The 18,251-nt window shown below is 47.4% G+C and overlaps 1 protein-coding gene across 10 annotated transcripts in view; it reads left to right on the top strand.

The window, feature by feature from the left end:
- Positions 1-18,251, top strand: part of TNS1 (tensin 1) — a 186,684-nt gene that overhangs the window by 18,690 nt on the left and 149,743 nt on the right. For all 10 annotated transcript variants that reach the window (XR_004320092.1, XM_032480201.1, XM_032480203.1 and 7 more), the window contains one exon: positions 4,674-4,711. Coding sequence is in view for 1 of the 10 variants with exons in the window: in XM_032480201.1 (XP_032336092.1) it covers positions 4,674-4,711 (38 nt within the window). In the remaining 9 variants the exon portion in view is untranslated. The remainder of the gene's footprint in view (positions 1-4,673; positions 4,712-18,251) is intronic.

Genomic DNA, 18,251 nt, shown 5'->3' with positions numbered 1-18,251 from the left:
AGTGGAGCTGAACAGCGGGGCTCACCCACCCTTACTTGTGTCTTTTCTATTGTCCCAGAATGTCAGCCCCGATCCAGGGGGTTTAGGGTGGGGAGAATTTTTCCAGTTTGAAATTTACTCCACATTTATTGAGCCCCATCTATATACCTGACCCAGTGCTAGGGGAAGGGACAGTATAAAAAGCTGCAGAGTTGAACAGCACCTCAGGACCTCCCTTTCTGTCTTCAAGAAGCAGTTGAATGTGGGGGAGAACAAATCAAAGGAATATTTAGTTCTTCAAGCTGGCAAGAGCTTTCCAAGGGTGGTGGGCTGAGGATTCTAGTTGCACAGAGAAGAGAGGGGCCATTTTTGAATGCTTTATTATCCAGGGAAGGACATTTTGAGCTGTGCTTTGAAGGATGTATAGGAGTTCACCATTCCAGACCTGCACCTTGTAGACTCAGAGTCTGTTTGAAGAGTTTGATGCTGCAGGAACAGATCTTGTTAGGGGCAGTGGCTGGAGGTGGAGGCAAGACCAGGTCATGCAAGGTCTTATAAGTGTGCTGAGGAGCTGGACAAAGAGTTCTAAGCAGGAGTATGATGTGATCAGTTTGTACCTGAGAACGGCCTGTGACTCTGTGGATTGAAGGGGGACAAGGCTGGTGGGGAGATGGGGCCCAGGGAAGGATAATTGGTCTGAATTAGTGCAGTGGTCAGGGAGGAAGGCTGAGATTCAACAGCCTCTTTGGATGACTAGTTACTTAGTAGGGTAAGGAAAGGGAAGAAGGAATTACAGGGAGGAACATGCAGGGAGCAGGGAAGGACCCAGGGGACGGCAGCTGGTCTCGATTCTCAGCATCAGCCTTTGGCTTCTTGCTTTCTGAGGGATCCTATATTTCTGGTTCTGGTTTCTGTATTTGTTAGCTGTAACTGTGTAACAAATTACTCCAAGCCTTAGCAGTTTAAAATAAACACAAAATTATTCTCTCATATAGGTTCTGTGGGTTGGGCATTCATGAGTGGAGATTTGCCCAGGTAGCTGGGTGGTTTGCCCATGTACTCTGGGTGTTTCCTGAAGTTGCAGTCAAGATATCAGGCAGGGCTGTGGTCATCTGAGGGCCTGACAGAGGCAGGAGATTCCACTTCCAAGGTGCCTCAGTTGTGTGCCAGCCAACTTGGTGCTGGCTGGTGGCAGGAGAGCTCAGCTGTTCACCACATGGCCCTCTCTACAAGGCTGTTTGAATGCCCTCGCAACATGGTAACTGACTTCTCCCAGAGTGAGTGATTCAGGAGATGAAGGCTGAAGCCACCAGTAACTTGGATGAGAAGCCATCTACCATCAATTCTGCAATAGCCGATCAAACAGCCCTGTGCACTGTGGGAGGGAGCTGCAGGAGGATGTGCACACCAGGAGGCCAGTCACACTGGGGGCCACCTTGGAGGCTGGATGCCGCAATTTTCCTTTCTGTAACACAGTTGAATGTGCCGTTAAACTAGAAGTGAGAAGCCAACCAAATGGCATGTTTTAAATTGCAGCAAGAGGGATGCAAGTTAGAGAGTAGGAAATACCGCCCTATGGGAGAATACCTGAGACAGGTGACTAAGACTGCAAAGGAGCCTTCCCTGGAGGGGACTCGGGGCAAGAGGGTTTCCTTGCAGTTGGGAGCAGGTGATTTTAAAGGTGTAAAAATCCATGGGGGCTTGGCCATGCCTGCGCTGCTTAGAACCTGCCACTTGAATTCAGTTTGCTGAGCTGTCTTCTGGGCTGGGGGCTGGGGGCAGTTTTCCTTGCTCCCCGCTGTAGAGCTTTCAAGGACAGGCTCTGCATTCCAGCACGTAGGAGCACTCAGCACATTGTACTGAACTTGCCCGATGATTTCCCCATCTGCCCTCCACTCAAGGGCGTTTACTGAGTGTCTGCCCACTGTGTGACAGGCAGGGCTGCCCTGAACAGTCATGTAGGCCATTCACTGCCAAGGGCGCCCGGCCGCCTGCAAGAGCACTGGAATCAGCCCATGCCTTGCTTACCAAGCCATGCATTCAGATTCAGGGCTGGGTCCACCTGGAGAAAGGGCATCTTCTTGCCATTCTCACAAAGACACTGTACTCAGTTGTGTGTCCACCAGGTTGGTCTGCTCAGAGGGTAGGACTTTTCTAATTTTCACATAGGTGCTATTTGGTGCTGTGGGCCTGGAGCAGACACTGTTCTAGCTGCTGGGGATACAGTGTGAATGAGACAGGCATACTCTCTGCCCTCATGAATCTAGCGTAGGGAGATGTACTATATATAAGGGAGCAGGAATTATCCAAGATGACTTGAGATTGTGAGCTGCGCTAACAGAATTTTATTAGGATGCTGCTGAGAAAGAATGATGGGAGAGCCTACTGTAATTTGGATGGTCAGGGAAAGAGATGGCTTTCAGTGGATTCTAGAAGTAGAAGAAGGATATGGTTGGGTGAACAATGGAGAGCTGGGGTGAGAGAGAGTGTTCCAGGCAGCCCAAAAAGCAAGTGCAAAGGCCCCAAGGTAGGAAAGATCTTGGTACATTCTGTGAACATCAGGAGTATGAACTATGATGCTGGAGGAAGATGGGAGTCCTGGCTCTCACTGTGCTCCTAGTGTCTACAACTACGGTTGGGAGGCCTGGAGTGGACACATAGGGATGGATTTTGATTGAATATGAGACATTGAGGGGAGGGTTGTGGTTCAGGAAAAGGCCGAGAGTGGGGTGGGGATGATTAAATGGGGGTGAAAATAAAATTCAGGCATGATCTTCAGTCAGGTCAACTCAGCAAACATCTACCAAGCCTCTGCTGTGTGCTAAGTCCTCTGTATGTGTGTGTTTGATACAGAGGGAGATAGAGACCAAGCCAGGAGTTCCCTTCCTTGAAGGAGCCCATAGCTGTAGGAACCAAGATGGTGGCAGGAAACGTGCACTCTGTAGTGACGCCTTCAAGGAGGTAGGGAACAGTGAGAGAGGCCTTGAGAGAAGGGGCCAGGACTTATTCCTGAAGACCCAGCATTTGATTAGCAGAGGGAGAGGAAAGGTTCCCCTAGTCTGAAGGCAGTGGCCCAGTGGGGCGCCTGCCTGGCTGGGAGGGCCTTCCAAGCTCAGGCCACATGGCCTGAGGCTTTCTCAATTCCACATTCCATGGCCAGAAAAGAAGACATAGTGGGTGGGGCTGGGAAGGCTGCTGGTGTCAAACTGGACACACCCTTAGGAGCCGAGTTGCCACCTGGTGGTGGGGCAGTGAGAGAGAAGCAGAAAGGCTAGACAGAGGGGCATAACTTGACTTGGGTGGCCGGCGGTGGAGAAGTCCCTGAGCTGGGCTGTGTGGCTGGTGGGGTCAGGAAAGCCTTGCTCAGCACTGGCTGAGTCACAGGCCTGAGCTGGGGCCAGAACTAGGTTCTGGGAGAACAAGATCCGGCCAAGGTCACATCCCAGACTCCTCCCAGTGTGCCTCCCGGTGTCTCCTGACCCCTACTCCACAGACAAACCAGCAGGCTTAGTGCAGGGAGCCCTGGGGCCTCCATCTGTGCCTCTGTCTCCCTTTCTGTGTTCCACTGGGGATCTGGTTGGAAAGGAGATGGGGAGACTGTAGATCCAAGAGGCAGGGCAGCTGACTGTGGCCCGGAGCTGTGAGGATTTGGGGTTAGGGCTGTTCTTTCACAGGTGCCCCGGCCCACCTGCCTCAGCCAGCCCTGGGCAATCCATAAGGTCAAGCCAGTGCAGAAGCTCTTATTAGGGGACCCCCTCACCCTAGCTGCAGGACCTGGTGGGAGGGGGCCACCAAACTCCTGGGTGAGGGCCCTAGGGGTAGGGTGGGCAGGACTGGGACATTCCAGGCTGAGGGAACCCCATAGGAAATTTGATTCCAGCTTCTGTTAGTGGAAGGGCGGAGCAAGTCATGTGTATGTGTGTTTGTGTGTGTGTTTGCGTGTGTGTGTGTTTCAACACAAAGTTTGTGAGTCTGTGTCCACAAGTCTGTCAGGCTGTACTCCAAGGGTCTCCCATGAACGTGTGTGTGCTAGTGACCCCAAGTCAGAGGTTTCTTCTTGGCCTGTGTGTGCGTCTGTGAGGCTGGCTGTATGTGCTCTGTGTGCACGTATGGACGAGTGTGTGGACGTAAATGGTTCCTTGGTGAGTGTCTGTGTGTGTGTATATGTATGTAAATATGTATGTGTGTGTGCACCGGGCCTCCCCTGGATCATGAATTGGGTCTGTGTATCTCTCTGGGGTGGGAGGGGGAGTAAGTGTGATCGTGGTTCCCGGGTGCCGGCTGACTGTCTAGTGTGTAAGGGAAGGTCCCCTTAGTCCTTGCTATTCCCTGCTCGGTTGGCAAAGGGCCTGGGTCCTGGCCACCTCTGCCCCTGTTAAGGATCCAGAGGCCGAGTCGGGTCCGCGGCTCTCCCCCTGCTCCTCCCACCTTCCCGCGCCCGCCGGAGGGGCTCGGGCAATGGGGGCTCGGCGCCTCCCCGGGCCCCGCGGGTCCACAGTCTCCAGCGTTCCCGCCCCGCAGGCTTCGAGGAGCTGCGGCAGCCCCCCGCCCCCTCCTCTCTCCTTCCCTCCTTCGCTCCGTCCCTCCTTCCCTCCCGAGCGCGGGTTGCGGGCGGGGGTGGGAGGAGATTTCGCCGGAGTTTCCATTTCATACCTCGCGGCTAAACTTTCTTTCTGTGTCTCGCCCTCTTGCAGTCTGCAGCTTCTCCTGTCATCGGAAATGCCAGGCCAAGGTAAGGGGCTGTGGGCCGGCTGGCCCCGCGGCGGGGTTGGGGACGAGACTATCTTGGGGTGCCGGGACTGGAGCTGGGGCGACGGCGGGCCGAGGCGGTGCCCTGATCGTCCCCTCCTTCTCTCTTTGTTTATGCAAAGCTTCTGGGCCCAGGAGCGGGCTCAGGTCAAGGTGAAGGCGAGGGCCGGTGGGCAGTGGGAGGAGGGGCGCAGCGAGGGGCATGGGGGGCGCGGCTTTCTGTCTCTGCGGCTACTGGAGGTGGCTGGTGGGGACCGAGATCCGGGAGAAGGGCCTTTGAAGGTATTTCCCCTAGTTCTCTAGGCGGGTGGAGATATGGAGGGGGTGAGGGGTGCATTTCAATTACCCTGTGGGCCGCGCAGAGTCCTAGTCGGCCGGATTTGGCCAGCAAAGGAAAACGCGGGATGGGGCCACAGCCGTAGGACCTCGAGGGCGGGCGAAGGGGATGGGTAGGAGTGGGGGGAGGGGGTGAAGTTGAAAAAGGTCAGAGGTCAGGGTCGCTCTGGGCCTGGAACCTCCTAAGCAACCATCCCACTCTCTTTATTGGCGGGGGTCCCAGTTTGGTCCTCAGTTTCTCTGTCAGTGGTTCCTGGCTTGTCTTAGTGGGAGAGGAAAACGGAGGCAAGAAGCCTCCAGAGGGATTGCTGGGTCCTGGTTGGCCAGGTTGGCTGGTCCCCTAATGCATCCTCTCAGGCCTGGACAGAGGAGTGATGGATCAGCTGGTGGCAGCCTCTTGGAGTAAAGGGATGGCAGGGGGAGGGAGGGATGACACCAAGATGGATTGTGATGAATCATTTGGGAAGGAAATTGTTCTGTCAGATGCGCTCAGCTCCCTGGAGGTGGAAATGCCCTGCCTTAACCTTTCCTATGCAGCCAGTCTCTGCACTGTCCCCCATTGTTGCTAATATCCTCCCTGCCCTCTCACCCCTACCTTTGCTGTTCAGTTCAGTGAGTGGAATGGGGGTTGGGGGGGGAGAATACTTCAAAAAGGAACTTTGAGCAGTTGAGCCCCAGTGTCTGGTACATCTCATGCTCTGCATCTTATTGGCTGGATGACCTTGGGTAAGTCATGTAATGTCTCTGAGCCTCTGTTTCATTCTCCAGGATTTGGGAATAAGACAAGATTGTTATAAGGATGAGTTGGGTTAATGTGTGTGACACACCATAGGTGCTCAGAGACACAGCAGGTAATTGACTGTTATCAATCAGTAGCTCTGAGGGTCAAGTGTCACCCTGGAGAAGGGTGCTGATGGAGCAGACAGGTCTGAGAGGAATCCACTTTCTCCTGTGTGACCTTGCTCAAGTGAAGTACACAGCTTTGCTGGGAGTGTCTCCCCATCTGGAAAGTCTGTTCTCCCAACAGAAGTGCAAAGGGCCCAGCTCATGGTGGCCACATCTGGACAGTTCCTGCCCCTTCTGTTGTTGTCTGCTTTTCTGACTCCCTCAGCCTTTTCTTCCCTAGGTGGGGAGTGAGTTTCTGCTTCTCCCTCCATCTCCCTCCTGGTTCTCTTCATCCAGAGCAGAGTTTTCCACCCTTAACCTCAGAACCTTCCAGTGCTCTTGCTCCTCCTCAGTCTACCCCACCCCCTTCCTGCACCTGCTTCTCTCAATAACAATGGACATTTGTACAGTGCTGTAGGCCTTAGAAAGCACTTCAATGCATTATCTGATTTTATTCTTTTAATTCTATCAGAGCATAAAACAGGCCGAAAGAGCCCGTTGTTTTTCAGATAAGGGAACCGAGGCACCCAAAGGTTGAATGACTCTCCTAAGGTCTCACAGTATAATTCCTCACCCATCTCTGTCCTTGGGCCTTTGTGCTTCCTTCTAAATGCTCTTTCTTGCCTATGGACAGACATTCCTTGATCCTTACCTGCACTTCCACCTCTGCCTTTCATCTCTTGCAGCAGTGGATACAGTTAGAGAAGGATCTGAGTAGGGTGAGTGGGGAGTCTGGAGAGGCTGAGAGGTGTGACAGAAGGTGGCTCTTTGTTGTACAGCAGCCTCCTGTGTGGAGGCAGAGGGATGCCCAAGTTGACTTCTTGGGGATGTAGCCTGTCTGGCAATTCGCACATATGCTGGGGGTCGGAATGCACCAGGCTACAGCAACCCTGTTGTACTCAGCCAGGAAGGCCAACCCAGAGCAAGGGGGTGGACTTGCAGGGCAGTGGTCAGACAGACAGATGGGGCTTTTTGTAGGATTTTCCTCTGTAGGAAATGAGACCCACTGGTAGTATGAGCTCCACCCAGCTGGCAAGTCTCTCCCCTGAAACCACAGCTCTTACTCCCGCCCTGCCTTTTCCTCCTGCAGGGAAAGGGTGATGTGAGCCCTAGAACACACAGCAGAGCTCTGAACTTGAAGGTCCTCTCATCCATCCTCCTGCCTCGTCAAAATGCATTAAACAAATTTTTTTTGAGCTCTTTCCAAGTTCCAGACACTATTATTGGTGAACAAAACAGAGAAGGCCTTTACCCTCATGGGGCTGACATTCTAATAGGATAGACAGTAAATAGGCAAACAAGTTATGAAGGAAATGAGCTAGGGTGGTAGGTTAGAGAGTGATTAAGCTGAGTGGCCCAGGAAAACTCCTCCAAGGAAGTGTTGTGTGAAGTGAGACCTCAGTGATATTACGTGATGATTTGAGATTGAAAGAGCCAGTGCGAAGGCCCTGAGGTGAGATGAGTGTGTCATGCTTGAAAGAAGGCCATGTGGCTGGAGACTAGCGAGTGCTGGAGAGCTTTGAGCATGAGAGACATGATCTGGCTTCCACTTTGAGAAGGCCACTCTGGCCTTGAGCAGTCCAAAGGGTAGGAGAAGGGAGATGGGCCAAGAGGCAGCTGATATTGCCCAGGTGAGAGAGGCTGGTGGCTTAGTCCAAGGCGCTCACAGGAAAGACAGTGGGAAGGGACCAAGCCTGGGATGCATTCTGGGTTGTGCCCAGAGCCTGGCTGGTGGATGGGATGTTGGGTGCGAGAGAGAATGGGCTCAAGGATGACTCCCAGGTTTTTGGCCAGAGTCACCAGTACATGTGGTTCCATTTACTGAGTTAGATGAAGTGTGTGAGAAATTTCTAGGGAAGAAGGTGCCAGGATTTCTGCTTTGCTTGGTCTCTTATTTCTCAGTTCTTCTCTCCTACACTGGGAGTTTCTTGCTGATGTTGATCCTCTCCTGTCCTCTCAAATTCAGCTCACTCTGGCCACCCATCTAGAAAGTGACTGGTTCTGGATACTTACACATATCACCTTCCAGACTGTTCCTGCAGCATGAACCCATAGCTCTGAGAGGGGCTCTGTTATTTATATGTCACAATACGGTATAACAAATTACCCCTAAATTTAGTAGCTTAAAGCAGTAACACACAGTTTCTGTGGGTCAGAAACTTGGGAGTGGCTTAGTTGGCTGGTTCTGGCCTCGGGTCTCTCATGGGGTGGCAGTCAAGATGTCAGCTGGGGCTGTAGTCATCTGGAGGCCTGATGGGCTGAGGATCTTCTTCCAAGGTGGTTTTTTCATGTGGCTAGCAAATTGGGGCTGGCTTTTTGCAGGACGTCTCAGTTTCTTGCCACACAGACTTCTCCATCAGGCTGCTTGCGTGTCCTTACAACATGGCAGCTGGCTTCCTCAGAATGAGTGATTCAAGAAAGAACAAGGTGGAAGCCACATGTCCTTTATATCCTACCCTTGGAAGACAAACACTATTTCTCCAATATACTATTGGTTACCGAAGTCAGCCCCACTGAGTGTGGGAGGGACCTATATAAAGACACGAATACTTGGAGGCAAGAATCATTGGGACCATTTGGAGGTGGACTACCACAGACTTCCAGAGAGAGAGCAAAACTGATCTGGCTCTTGGGAGGTCTCAAGAGTGGTGGGAAGGGCAGGGACATAGGAATTAGACATACCCAGGTTTGAACTCTACCCCTGCTGCCTTCCATCTGTGTGAGCTGGGTTATAGAGGATTGAATGCACACTGGCACATAGTAGGTACCTTCTCCTTTCTTGGAACCATAGGTGAAACTGGAAAGGAGCCCAGATATTCTATGCCCCGTTCTTTGCCACTTGGGCTTACTTGAGAGAAAATGCTCAGTACCAGTAGAGGAGGGGCCTTAGCGCCCAGCTCATAGTAGGTGTTGAACACATGTTTATTGCACTTGCGAGGGTTGAGAGATACGTTGTGCCCTCAGTTTATAGAATAGTGCTTGGGTCATATTAGAGGTTCCAGTGAATGAGTAAAAGAGTGGAATAAAGAAATGTTGAGAAACAAGAAGTTCTTATGTAGAGAGAGAGGCTGATGGGTGGATGGGAGCAGGAAAGAGGGAGCAGAGAAACCATTTTAAAATTCCCCTTCAAAAAGCTCTCCTACCTCCTGACACAGAGATGCTCCAAATAATAAATCTAGATGTTTACATTTTCTAGTTGGTGGTATAACTCATATACCATAAAGTACACAAGTGGATAAATTTGTACATACATATGAGCCAGATCAAGATCTGGAACATTTCTAGTACCCCAGAAATAGCCGTTATGTTCCCCTACCAATCAATAGCCCCCACAGGTAATTGCCAGTCTTACTTGCGCCATCAGAGGCTAGTTTTGCCTGTGGATGAACTTCATATAAATTGAATCATGCAGTATGTTTACTTTTGTGTCTGGCTTATTTCACTCAGCATTATGTCTGGGAGGCTCATCGGTGTTCTAGTGAGTGGCAGTGGTCCATTCTTTTTTATTGCTATGTTGTACTCCCGTAGGTGAATTAACCACAATTTATTTATCCATTCCATTGTTGATTGCCATTTGGGTTATTTCCAATTTGGGGCTATTATGAACAGGCCTGCCATGAACATTTAATCACCTGTGTCTCCACTGAACTTTGTAATACACAAAACATTTCCTTTCACCTTCTCGGTTCTGTAAGAGAGCCCCACTTTATAGATCCAATGGGGAGGCCCAGGTAGGGTAACCAATTTGGCTAAGGGCACCTTAGCACAGTGGCTTTCTGGCACTGCCCTGGGATAGATGGAGGGGGAGCAGATGAGAAGAGGAGTAGACCAAGAGTGAGCGTGAGCCAGAGAAACAGATGAATAGAGAGAAGGGGCTGGTTCAGGCACTGACAGCTCACTGTAGTTCATGGAAACCCCACTCTCCAGCCATCCCCCTAAATCTCTTGAAGGAAGCAAATTCTAAGCCTCCTTTAGTCCCCACCCTTATGTCTCATAGGGGTCCTTATTTGTTCCCAATTGTTTTTCTCCTGTTGAGGATTTAAAATGAACGGCCCAGGATTTGCCTTCCACTTTATTTGAGCACATGCACGGTGTGTATATACACAGCAGATTTTCTTCTGTTTTGCTTTTCTCCTCACGTGCCTGCTATACAGTTCCACAACCTCCAGATACATTGTATTCATTTACGTTTTAATTTATTGTTTTAAAGGAGATTTTAAATTTTGTGGTAGTTTTACAGTTATGGAAAAGTTGCAAAGATAGTACAGAGAGTTCCTGCAGAGCCCACTCCCAGTTTCCCCTAACCCCCCATGTGTGTTTGAGAAACCCTCTTTTCACTCCTCATTTGCCCACTTGTTTTGAAATAGCAGTCCCAGCTGACAAGGGCAGCTCCTTCCAGCAAAGTGCTTGGTGTCCATTCCAGGTCAGATAAGAGATGAAAGGACCAGGTAGCTGCTGGGCAGGCAGATTGTGCAGGCCTGCACCTCAGCCTCTGGGCAGAACCTTCTCACCTCGCTTTTAGCCTTTTGCTCTCTGCTGCCCTCCTCCCAGCTGGGCACTTCCCTGCCCTAAGTACCCAGGGAGTTGAGAAGTAGTGGGTGAAGGGAGGAAGCGGCAGCTATAACTTGGTCTCCTTCCCTGTACCAGAGGGGTTTAAATCCCATCCTTTAAGCTTGAAAGGAAAGGAAATCCCATAATTAACCCCCATCTTTCAATCACATTACACATCACCTTTCCCGCTCTCTCATAAACACACCTGCAGCCTCCTGTCACAGTTGTGTTGGAGGCTTGTTGTGGTCTCCTGCTACCGGGATAGCCGGGTAGTGGGAGGAGGTTCTTGGCCCCAAGACCCATCCATTGCTCTAAGCCCAGCGGAGGGTTTAAATTCTTTGCTCTTGGAGACAGACTTTTGAATTTAAATGCTGACTACACCCATAACTGGCTGTGTGACTTTGGGCAAAGTACTTTACCTCTCTGAGCCCCAGTTTTCTCATCTGTAACATGGGAGTTATACTAACACTTATCCTGTAGGGCTCTATGAAAAACCAACTAAAATGCCAAGCTCAAAATTTAGTGGTCAAAAAGTTGCTAATATCATTTTGTGTTCCTCCTGCCTTCTTCTAACTCACAAAAGGTGAGGAGAATCTGAGAGACCAACCAAGCTTGCTGAGGGCACTGGTGTCAAGCAGGACTAGATACCTGCGTGTGCCTTTCTTCTCTTCTCCCTCTCCGTTATCAAGGAGGAATGAGGAAACCACGCTGGCGAATATGTCTTTTGCTTGTTTGCTTGCCTCAGGGCCCCCGAGATCCATAGCAGTGGTTTCCAGACGTTGTTTGTACATTAGAATCACTAGGGTGCTTTAAAAATACTCATGCCTGAGTCCTCCTCCCCAGGGATTCTGATTTCACTGGTTTGGGGCATGATCTGGGCATTGGGGTTTTTGCAGGTGGCAGCCAGGGTTGTGAGGGTACATTGGTACAACCTTTCTGGAAAACAGTTTGACTGTTCCTTTTATAAAGGTAAACATACTTGCCCTCTGACCCAGCAATTCCACTCTAAGGTATTTACCCAAGAGAAATGGAGACATGTCCACAGAAAGGCTTGTATGAAAATTCATAGCAGTTTTATTCACAATAGCCCCAAACTAGAAAAACCTGAATATTCAAAAACAGGTGAAGAGACAAATTGTGATCTAAAGGTCCAGTGGAATACTACTCGGTAATAAAAATGAGTGAACTATTGTTACCCGTAGCATCATGGATGAATCTCAGAAATACTGTGCTTAGTGAAAGAAACCAGACGGAAAGGAGTACATGCTAGGTGGCTCAATTTTAATGAAATTCTTGACAAGGCAGAACTATCATGACAAAAAGCAGATTAGTAGTTTCCTGGAACTGGGGGGGTATGGTGGAAAGATTGACTGCAAAAGGGTGCAAGGGAACTTTTTTGAGAGTGATACAGATTCTCTTTATCTTGATTGTGGTGGTGGTTGTCCAGAGTGTATATATATACATGTATATTTGACAGACTCACTGAACTATATGCTTAAAAGGGATGCATTTCTTATATATAAATTACATTTCAATAATGTTGATTTAAATGAAAGCTTCCCAGGTGAATTTGCAGCCGAATTTGAGAACTGCTGGTCTGCAGCTTCTGAAGACCCATCTCTGTCCTTGCTGACTTGGTGAGCACCCGGCCCAGCGCCAAGTGTGTAATAGAGCTTTCTGCAGTCAAGAGCTTACTCTTTTTAAAAAATAACAACTTTATTGACATGTAATTCACATACCATACAGTGCACCCATTTCAAGTATACAATTCAGTGTTTTTTTGTGTATTCAATATTGTGCAGCCATCGCCACCGTCAATAGTAGAACATTTCATCACCTTGAAAAGAAACCCTAACTGTCCCTCTTCAATCCCTCTGCCCTAGCCCCAGCCCTAAGCAACCAGTAATCTGCTTTCTGTCTCTTCAGAATAGTTCCCTATTCTGGAGATTTCATAGAAATGGAATAATAGAATGTATGTTGTTTGGGGTTGGCTTCTTTCACACAGCATGCTTTCAAGGTACATACTTTTTTATGGCCAAATAATACTGTTGTATCAGTATACCACATTTTGTGTATCCATTTATCAGCTGATGGACATTTGAGTTGTTTGCACCTTTTGGTTATTGTGAGTAATACCACCATGAATATTCACGTACAAGTTTTTGTGTGGGCATATGTTTTCACTCCTCTTGGATATGCAAACCTAGGAGTGGAATGACAGGGTCATATCATAACTCTACATTTAACTTTTTGAAGAACTGCCAGGCTGTTTTTCAAAGTAGTTTATGTGAGTTTTCTAGGTTTGCTGTGACAAAGTTCCACAGACTGACTTAAAATAACAGAAATTTATTGTCCCATAGTTCTGGAGGCTGGAAATCCAAAATCAAGGTGTTGGCAGGACCATGCTCCTCTGAAAACTGTAGGGGGAATCCTTCCTCACCTCTTCTAGCTTCCGGTAGAGAGCTTTGGTGTTTCTTGGGTTATAGATGCTTCACTTTAATCTTGTCTTCACATGGTATTTTCCATGTGTGTATTCTTATCCTCTTCCCTCTGTGTCTGTCTGTCTCTGGGTCCAAAGTTTTAGAAGGACACCAGTTATATTGCATTAAGAGCCACCATAATGATCGCACTTTAACTCTGTAAAGACACTACTTCCAAGTAAGGTCACACTCTGAGGTCCTGGTGGATTAGGACTTCAACGTATCTTTTTTTGGGGGGATGACACACAATTCAACTTATAACATAGCTGCACCATTTTAAGTTCTCACCAGCAATGTATGAAGATTCTGATTTCTCTACATCCTCATCAGCAATTATTTGACTTTTTGATTTTATCCATCCTAGTAGATATGAAATGATATCTTATTGTGGTTTTGATTTAATTTCCCTGATGACCAATGATGTTGAATATCTTTTTATGTGCTTAATGGTCATTTGTATATCTTTTTTTGAGAAATGTTTACTCAAATTCTTTCCCCATTAAAAAACATTAGGTTATTTGCCTTGCCATTATTGAATTGTAAGAGTTCTTTATATGTTCAGGACACAAATCTCTTATCAGATATGTGGCTTGAGGTATTTTTTTACCCATTCTGTGGGTTGTCTTTTTACTTTGTAGCATACAGTTTTAAAATCTGGATACCGTCCAATTTGTTTATCTTTTTCTTTTATGGCTTGTGCTTTTGGTGTCATAGGCTAAAGTCAAATCTTAAGTCATATTTACTCCTATGTTTTCTTCTGAGTTTTATAGTTTTGGTTGTTGCAATTAGGTCTTTATCCATTTTGAGTTAATGTTTGTATATGGTGTGAGGAAAGGGCTCAACTGCATCCTTTTTTTTCATGTGCCTATCCAGTTGTCCCAGAACCATTTGTTGAAAAGACCATTCTTTCTTCACTGAATGATCTTGGCAACCTTGTCAAAAATCAGTTGACTATAGATGTGAGGGTTTATTTCTGAACTCTTTACTGTATTTCATTGAGAATGGAATAAGACTATGTTTACCCTTATACCAGTGCCACACTATTTGATTATTGTTGTTTTGAAGTAAGTTTTGAAATTGGGAAGTGTGAGTCTTCCAAATTTGTTCTTCTCTTTCAAGATTGTTTTGTATATTCTGGGTCCCTTGAGTTTTCATTTGAATTTTAGGATCAACCTATCAATTTCTACAAAGCAGCCAACTAGGATCGTAGTAAGGATTAAATTGGATCTGTAGACCAATTTCGAGAGTATTGCCATCTTAACAATATTGAGTCTTCTGATCTGTGAGTGTGGGATATCTTTCCATTTATTTATATCTTTTTAAATTACTTTCCATACTGATTCATAGTTTTCAGAGTATAAAAGTTTTATACTTTTTTTTGGCTAAATAAGTATTTTATTCTTTTTGATGCTATTTTAAATGGAATTGTTTTCTTAATTATACTTTCAGATTGCTTATTGCCAATATATAGAAATACAATTGATTTTTGTATACTGAAGATTTATCTTGCAACCTTCATGAACTCATTTATTAATTCTAGTAGTTTTTAAAAAAACTTTTTGGGGGGAGGGATAATTAGGTTTACTTATTTGTTTTTTATTTTTAGAGGAAGTGCTGGGGATTGACCTCAGGGCCTTGTGTATGCTAAGCATGCACTCTACCAGTTGAGCTATATCCTCCCCCTTAATTCTAGTAGTTTTTAAAATGGATTCCTTAGAATTTTCTACATACAAGAGCATTTCATCTGTGAATAGAGATAGTTGTATTTCTTCCTTTCCAAACTGAATGCCTTTTATTTCTTTTTTTTTTTTTTTGCTTAACTACCTGGCTAGAACCTCCAGTACAGTGTTGACTAGAAGTGGCAAGAGGGGAAATTCTTATCTTGCTTTTGATCTTAGGGGAAAAGCATGCAGTCTTTCACCATTAAGTATGTTAGCTGATGCCCTTTATCACGTTGAGGACATTTCCTTCTATTTCTAGTTTGTTGAGTATTTTTAAAATCAGGAAATGGTGGTGGATTTTGTCAAATCTTTTTATGTATCTATTGAGATGATCTTGTGGTTTTGGTTTTTTATTCTATTGATATGGTGTATTACAGTAATTGATTTTCAGATGTTAAAACAACTGCATTCCTGGGATATATCCCTGTTTGGTCATGATGTATAATTCTTGCTATTACATGTTGCTGGATTTGGTTTCTGGTATTTTGTTGAAAGTTTTTGCACCTCTATTCATAAGAGATATCGGTCTTTAGTTTTAATTTTCTTGTAATGTCTTTGTCTGGTTTTGATATAAAGGTAATACTGGCCTCATAGAATAAGTTGGAAGGTGTTTGCCCCTCTTCTACTTTTTGGAAGAGTTTGTGAAGAGTTGATACTGATTATTCTTTAAATGTTTGGTAGAATTCATATGTGAAGTCGTCTGGGCATGGGCTTTTCTCTGTGTGTAGTGTTTTGATGCTAATTTAATCTCTTTATTTGTTATATATTTGTCTATTCAGATTTTCTATTTCTTCTTAAGTCAGTTTTGGTAGTTTGTCTTTCTAGGAATTTGTCCGTTTCCTTAGCGATCTGACTAATTGCCATACAATTGTTCATAGTATTCCTTCATAATTCTTTTTATGTCTGTGAGGTCAGTGATAATATCCTCTCTTTCATTTCTGATTGTAGTAATTTAATTCTTCTCTCTCTCTCTCTCTTTTATTTTTCCTCTCCTGGTCAGTCTACTAAAAGCTTATCAAGTTTGTTGACCTTTTCAAAGAACCTACTTTCTCTCTAACTCTTACAGGGTTTTTCATGGTAATCACTTTGTTTATAGCCACTGTTTACTGAGTGTTCTCTGCATGGTGGCTTGGCACTCGTCTCATTGAATCCTTAAAAAACCACACATAAAGCAGATATAATTGGTCACACTGTCAAATGAGAAACTGAGGTGAAGTGTTTTGCAGCAGTCACGCAGCCAGCAGGCCTGAGTGTCTGGCTCCAAAACCTTTTTACTTCTTACTTTTCCATCTTCAGCCTTTACTCTCTGCTGCTGTGGTTCATTTTCTGATTTCTAAGGAGATGAGCCATGAGTCACCAGTCCCTCGCATCACCTGTCAGTGGGCCTCAGCCTCACCTGGGGAGCCCATTAAGCATATTCCTGCCACCCTTCGCTTTGGTTCAGTGAGTCTTGGCTTGGGCCCATGGATCTGCATTATTATCTAACACCCCCAGTGATTCTGATGCTGGGGTCCCTTGATAGCACCTGACTAATGTGTGTTTGCCCCCTGGAAACTCCTCTTCAGCTCCACTGGACAAGGGCCTCCAGGAAGCCACTGGTTCCTCTGGCCTCTGTTCTCCTGGCTTCTGTTTTCCCTGAGGTGGGGGTCAAGGATGAGGTAGGTCTTGGGTGGGAAGCCATTTTATCTCTGCTTTATAGTAAATTGCAAGAAGTTGGAACAACCACCCCTCCCCCCAGTCTTTCTAGTGCTCTCTCTGAGAGTGTAGGGCCTTTGGGGGTTAATAAGTAGGCCTGGAGTGTGTCATAAGCAGTCAGTTAGTGCGCCCCCCTCCCCCCAAGGCTGGAGGAGAAAGTGACACTGAGCTGTGACTGGCTTCTCATTTTCCTGGAATGTGGCTCCCAAAAGGTCTCATATTTTTTGGCGTTTCTGACTCTGGGGCTGTGTAAACATTACACAGGGGTTTGCTGCATCTGACAGACTGTAGGAGTTAGGAAGGGGGAGGGTGGGAACACAGAGCAGGGAGAGAAGGGCAAATAGGGGCTGGAGAATTGGAGCCAGAGAGGGAGACAGTAGAGGGAAATCCTGGGGTCTCCTTGAAACAGGACATGTGGCGAAACATGCAGGAGGGAACAAAGGCCAACGGATTCCCACTAAGAACGAGTGTGAGGGATCTGGTGAAGGCTGGGGTCTATGGTGTAAGGAGAGGGCAGGGGGGGCCAGGGCAGGTTAGAAGTCCTATCAGTTGCCTGGGAGGGCAGGTGACTCCTGAACCCCTGGTCCATGCCAGCCTCCCTTTTAGCTGGGGTGGTCTTCAGTGCCTGCTGGAGCTGGCCAAGCAGGGAGAATGGGGGTGAGGTGGGCTTCCCCTCCTGGGGCGTCTGCCTGTGCCTGAGAGCTGCTGGTCCTGAAGGAGGACCCCGAGATGCCTCTTGAGGATTCTCCCCTGCTCGGCTCTCCCTGTAGGCCATGACTCAGTCTTAACCTTCTGAGCCTTTCAATCCACTGACCTAAAACCGATGCCAGAGCCTAGATGTCCTGGCGAAGGTGGAGCCCCTCTGGCCGTGGGCTCAGGTGGATCTTGACTCTGCCATTTACACGAGCTTTGTTCTATCAGACAAATTGCTCCACCTCTGAGGCTGGTTTCCTCATCGGTATAAAAATGGTGACATTGACATGGATTAGCCACCTTGCAAAGTTGGTGTGAGGATTAGAGAAAATGTAGGTAAAATCCTGGTAGGTAATAGGCTCTTCCTCGATAGATGATAACTCTTATTCTGTTACTCTGAGACCCAAGGATAACAAACAGAGAAGTGCCCCAGAAATCCACCAGGCAGCAGGCCTGGCCAGAGTCACAAGAATGACCATGGCCCACACTCCCTTCCCCTCCCCCTCATCGATTCCTCCACCTGTGGTCACCTGCTGGCCCCCCACGGTCTCCTCCTGGTCCCATGTCCTCCTGCTCTGCCCCACCCGGAACCTATGAGGCCCCTGCTCCCTTGTCTCTGAGGGTTTTGGCCCCTGGCTGATGAATGACTTGGCCAATTGTTCCTGGCAGCCAGCAGGCAGGCGAGATGGGATGTTAGCGGGGGGCCATTAGGAGGAGAGGGGTATGTGTGTCCTGGGGCAGAGCAAAGCACAGAGTGAGTCACAGATTAACCCCCTGGCCTGTTTCCACCTGCTGGACCTGGGCACCCAAGCGAGGGTGTCCAGAGGTGTCTGGGTTCAAACCAGGTTCTGTCCAAGGAAGCGGGGAAGGAAGGTCACTTGTGGGTCATGTGTGATTGGAGTAGCCGCAGAAAAGCTCCAATACCCTCTCCTGCACTCCGAAAATCATACTGGCTTGAATTCCACCATTAGTCTCCAGTTTACAAAGATCCTCTATCCTTACACAGACAGGATCATTTAATCTAATCCTCACAACACCACTAAAAGATAGGCATTAGTATAATCCTCTAGGGCACAGAGGAGGAAACAGGCTACGATGGTTGAGCGATGTGTTCATACAGGTGGAACTGGGACCTGGGAGTTGAACCCAGACTCAGGGAGAG

The sequence above is a fragment of the Camelus ferus genome, chromosome 5 (assembly GCF_009834535.1).
Source record: "Camelus ferus isolate YT-003-E chromosome 5, BCGSAC_Cfer_1.0, whole genome shotgun sequence".
NCBI classification, from domain to species: Eukaryota; Metazoa; Chordata; class Mammalia; order Artiodactyla; family Camelidae; genus Camelus; species Camelus ferus.
The sequence above is the reverse complement of the archived record's forward strand: the minus strand, read 5'-3'. Positions and strand labels throughout refer to the sequence as shown.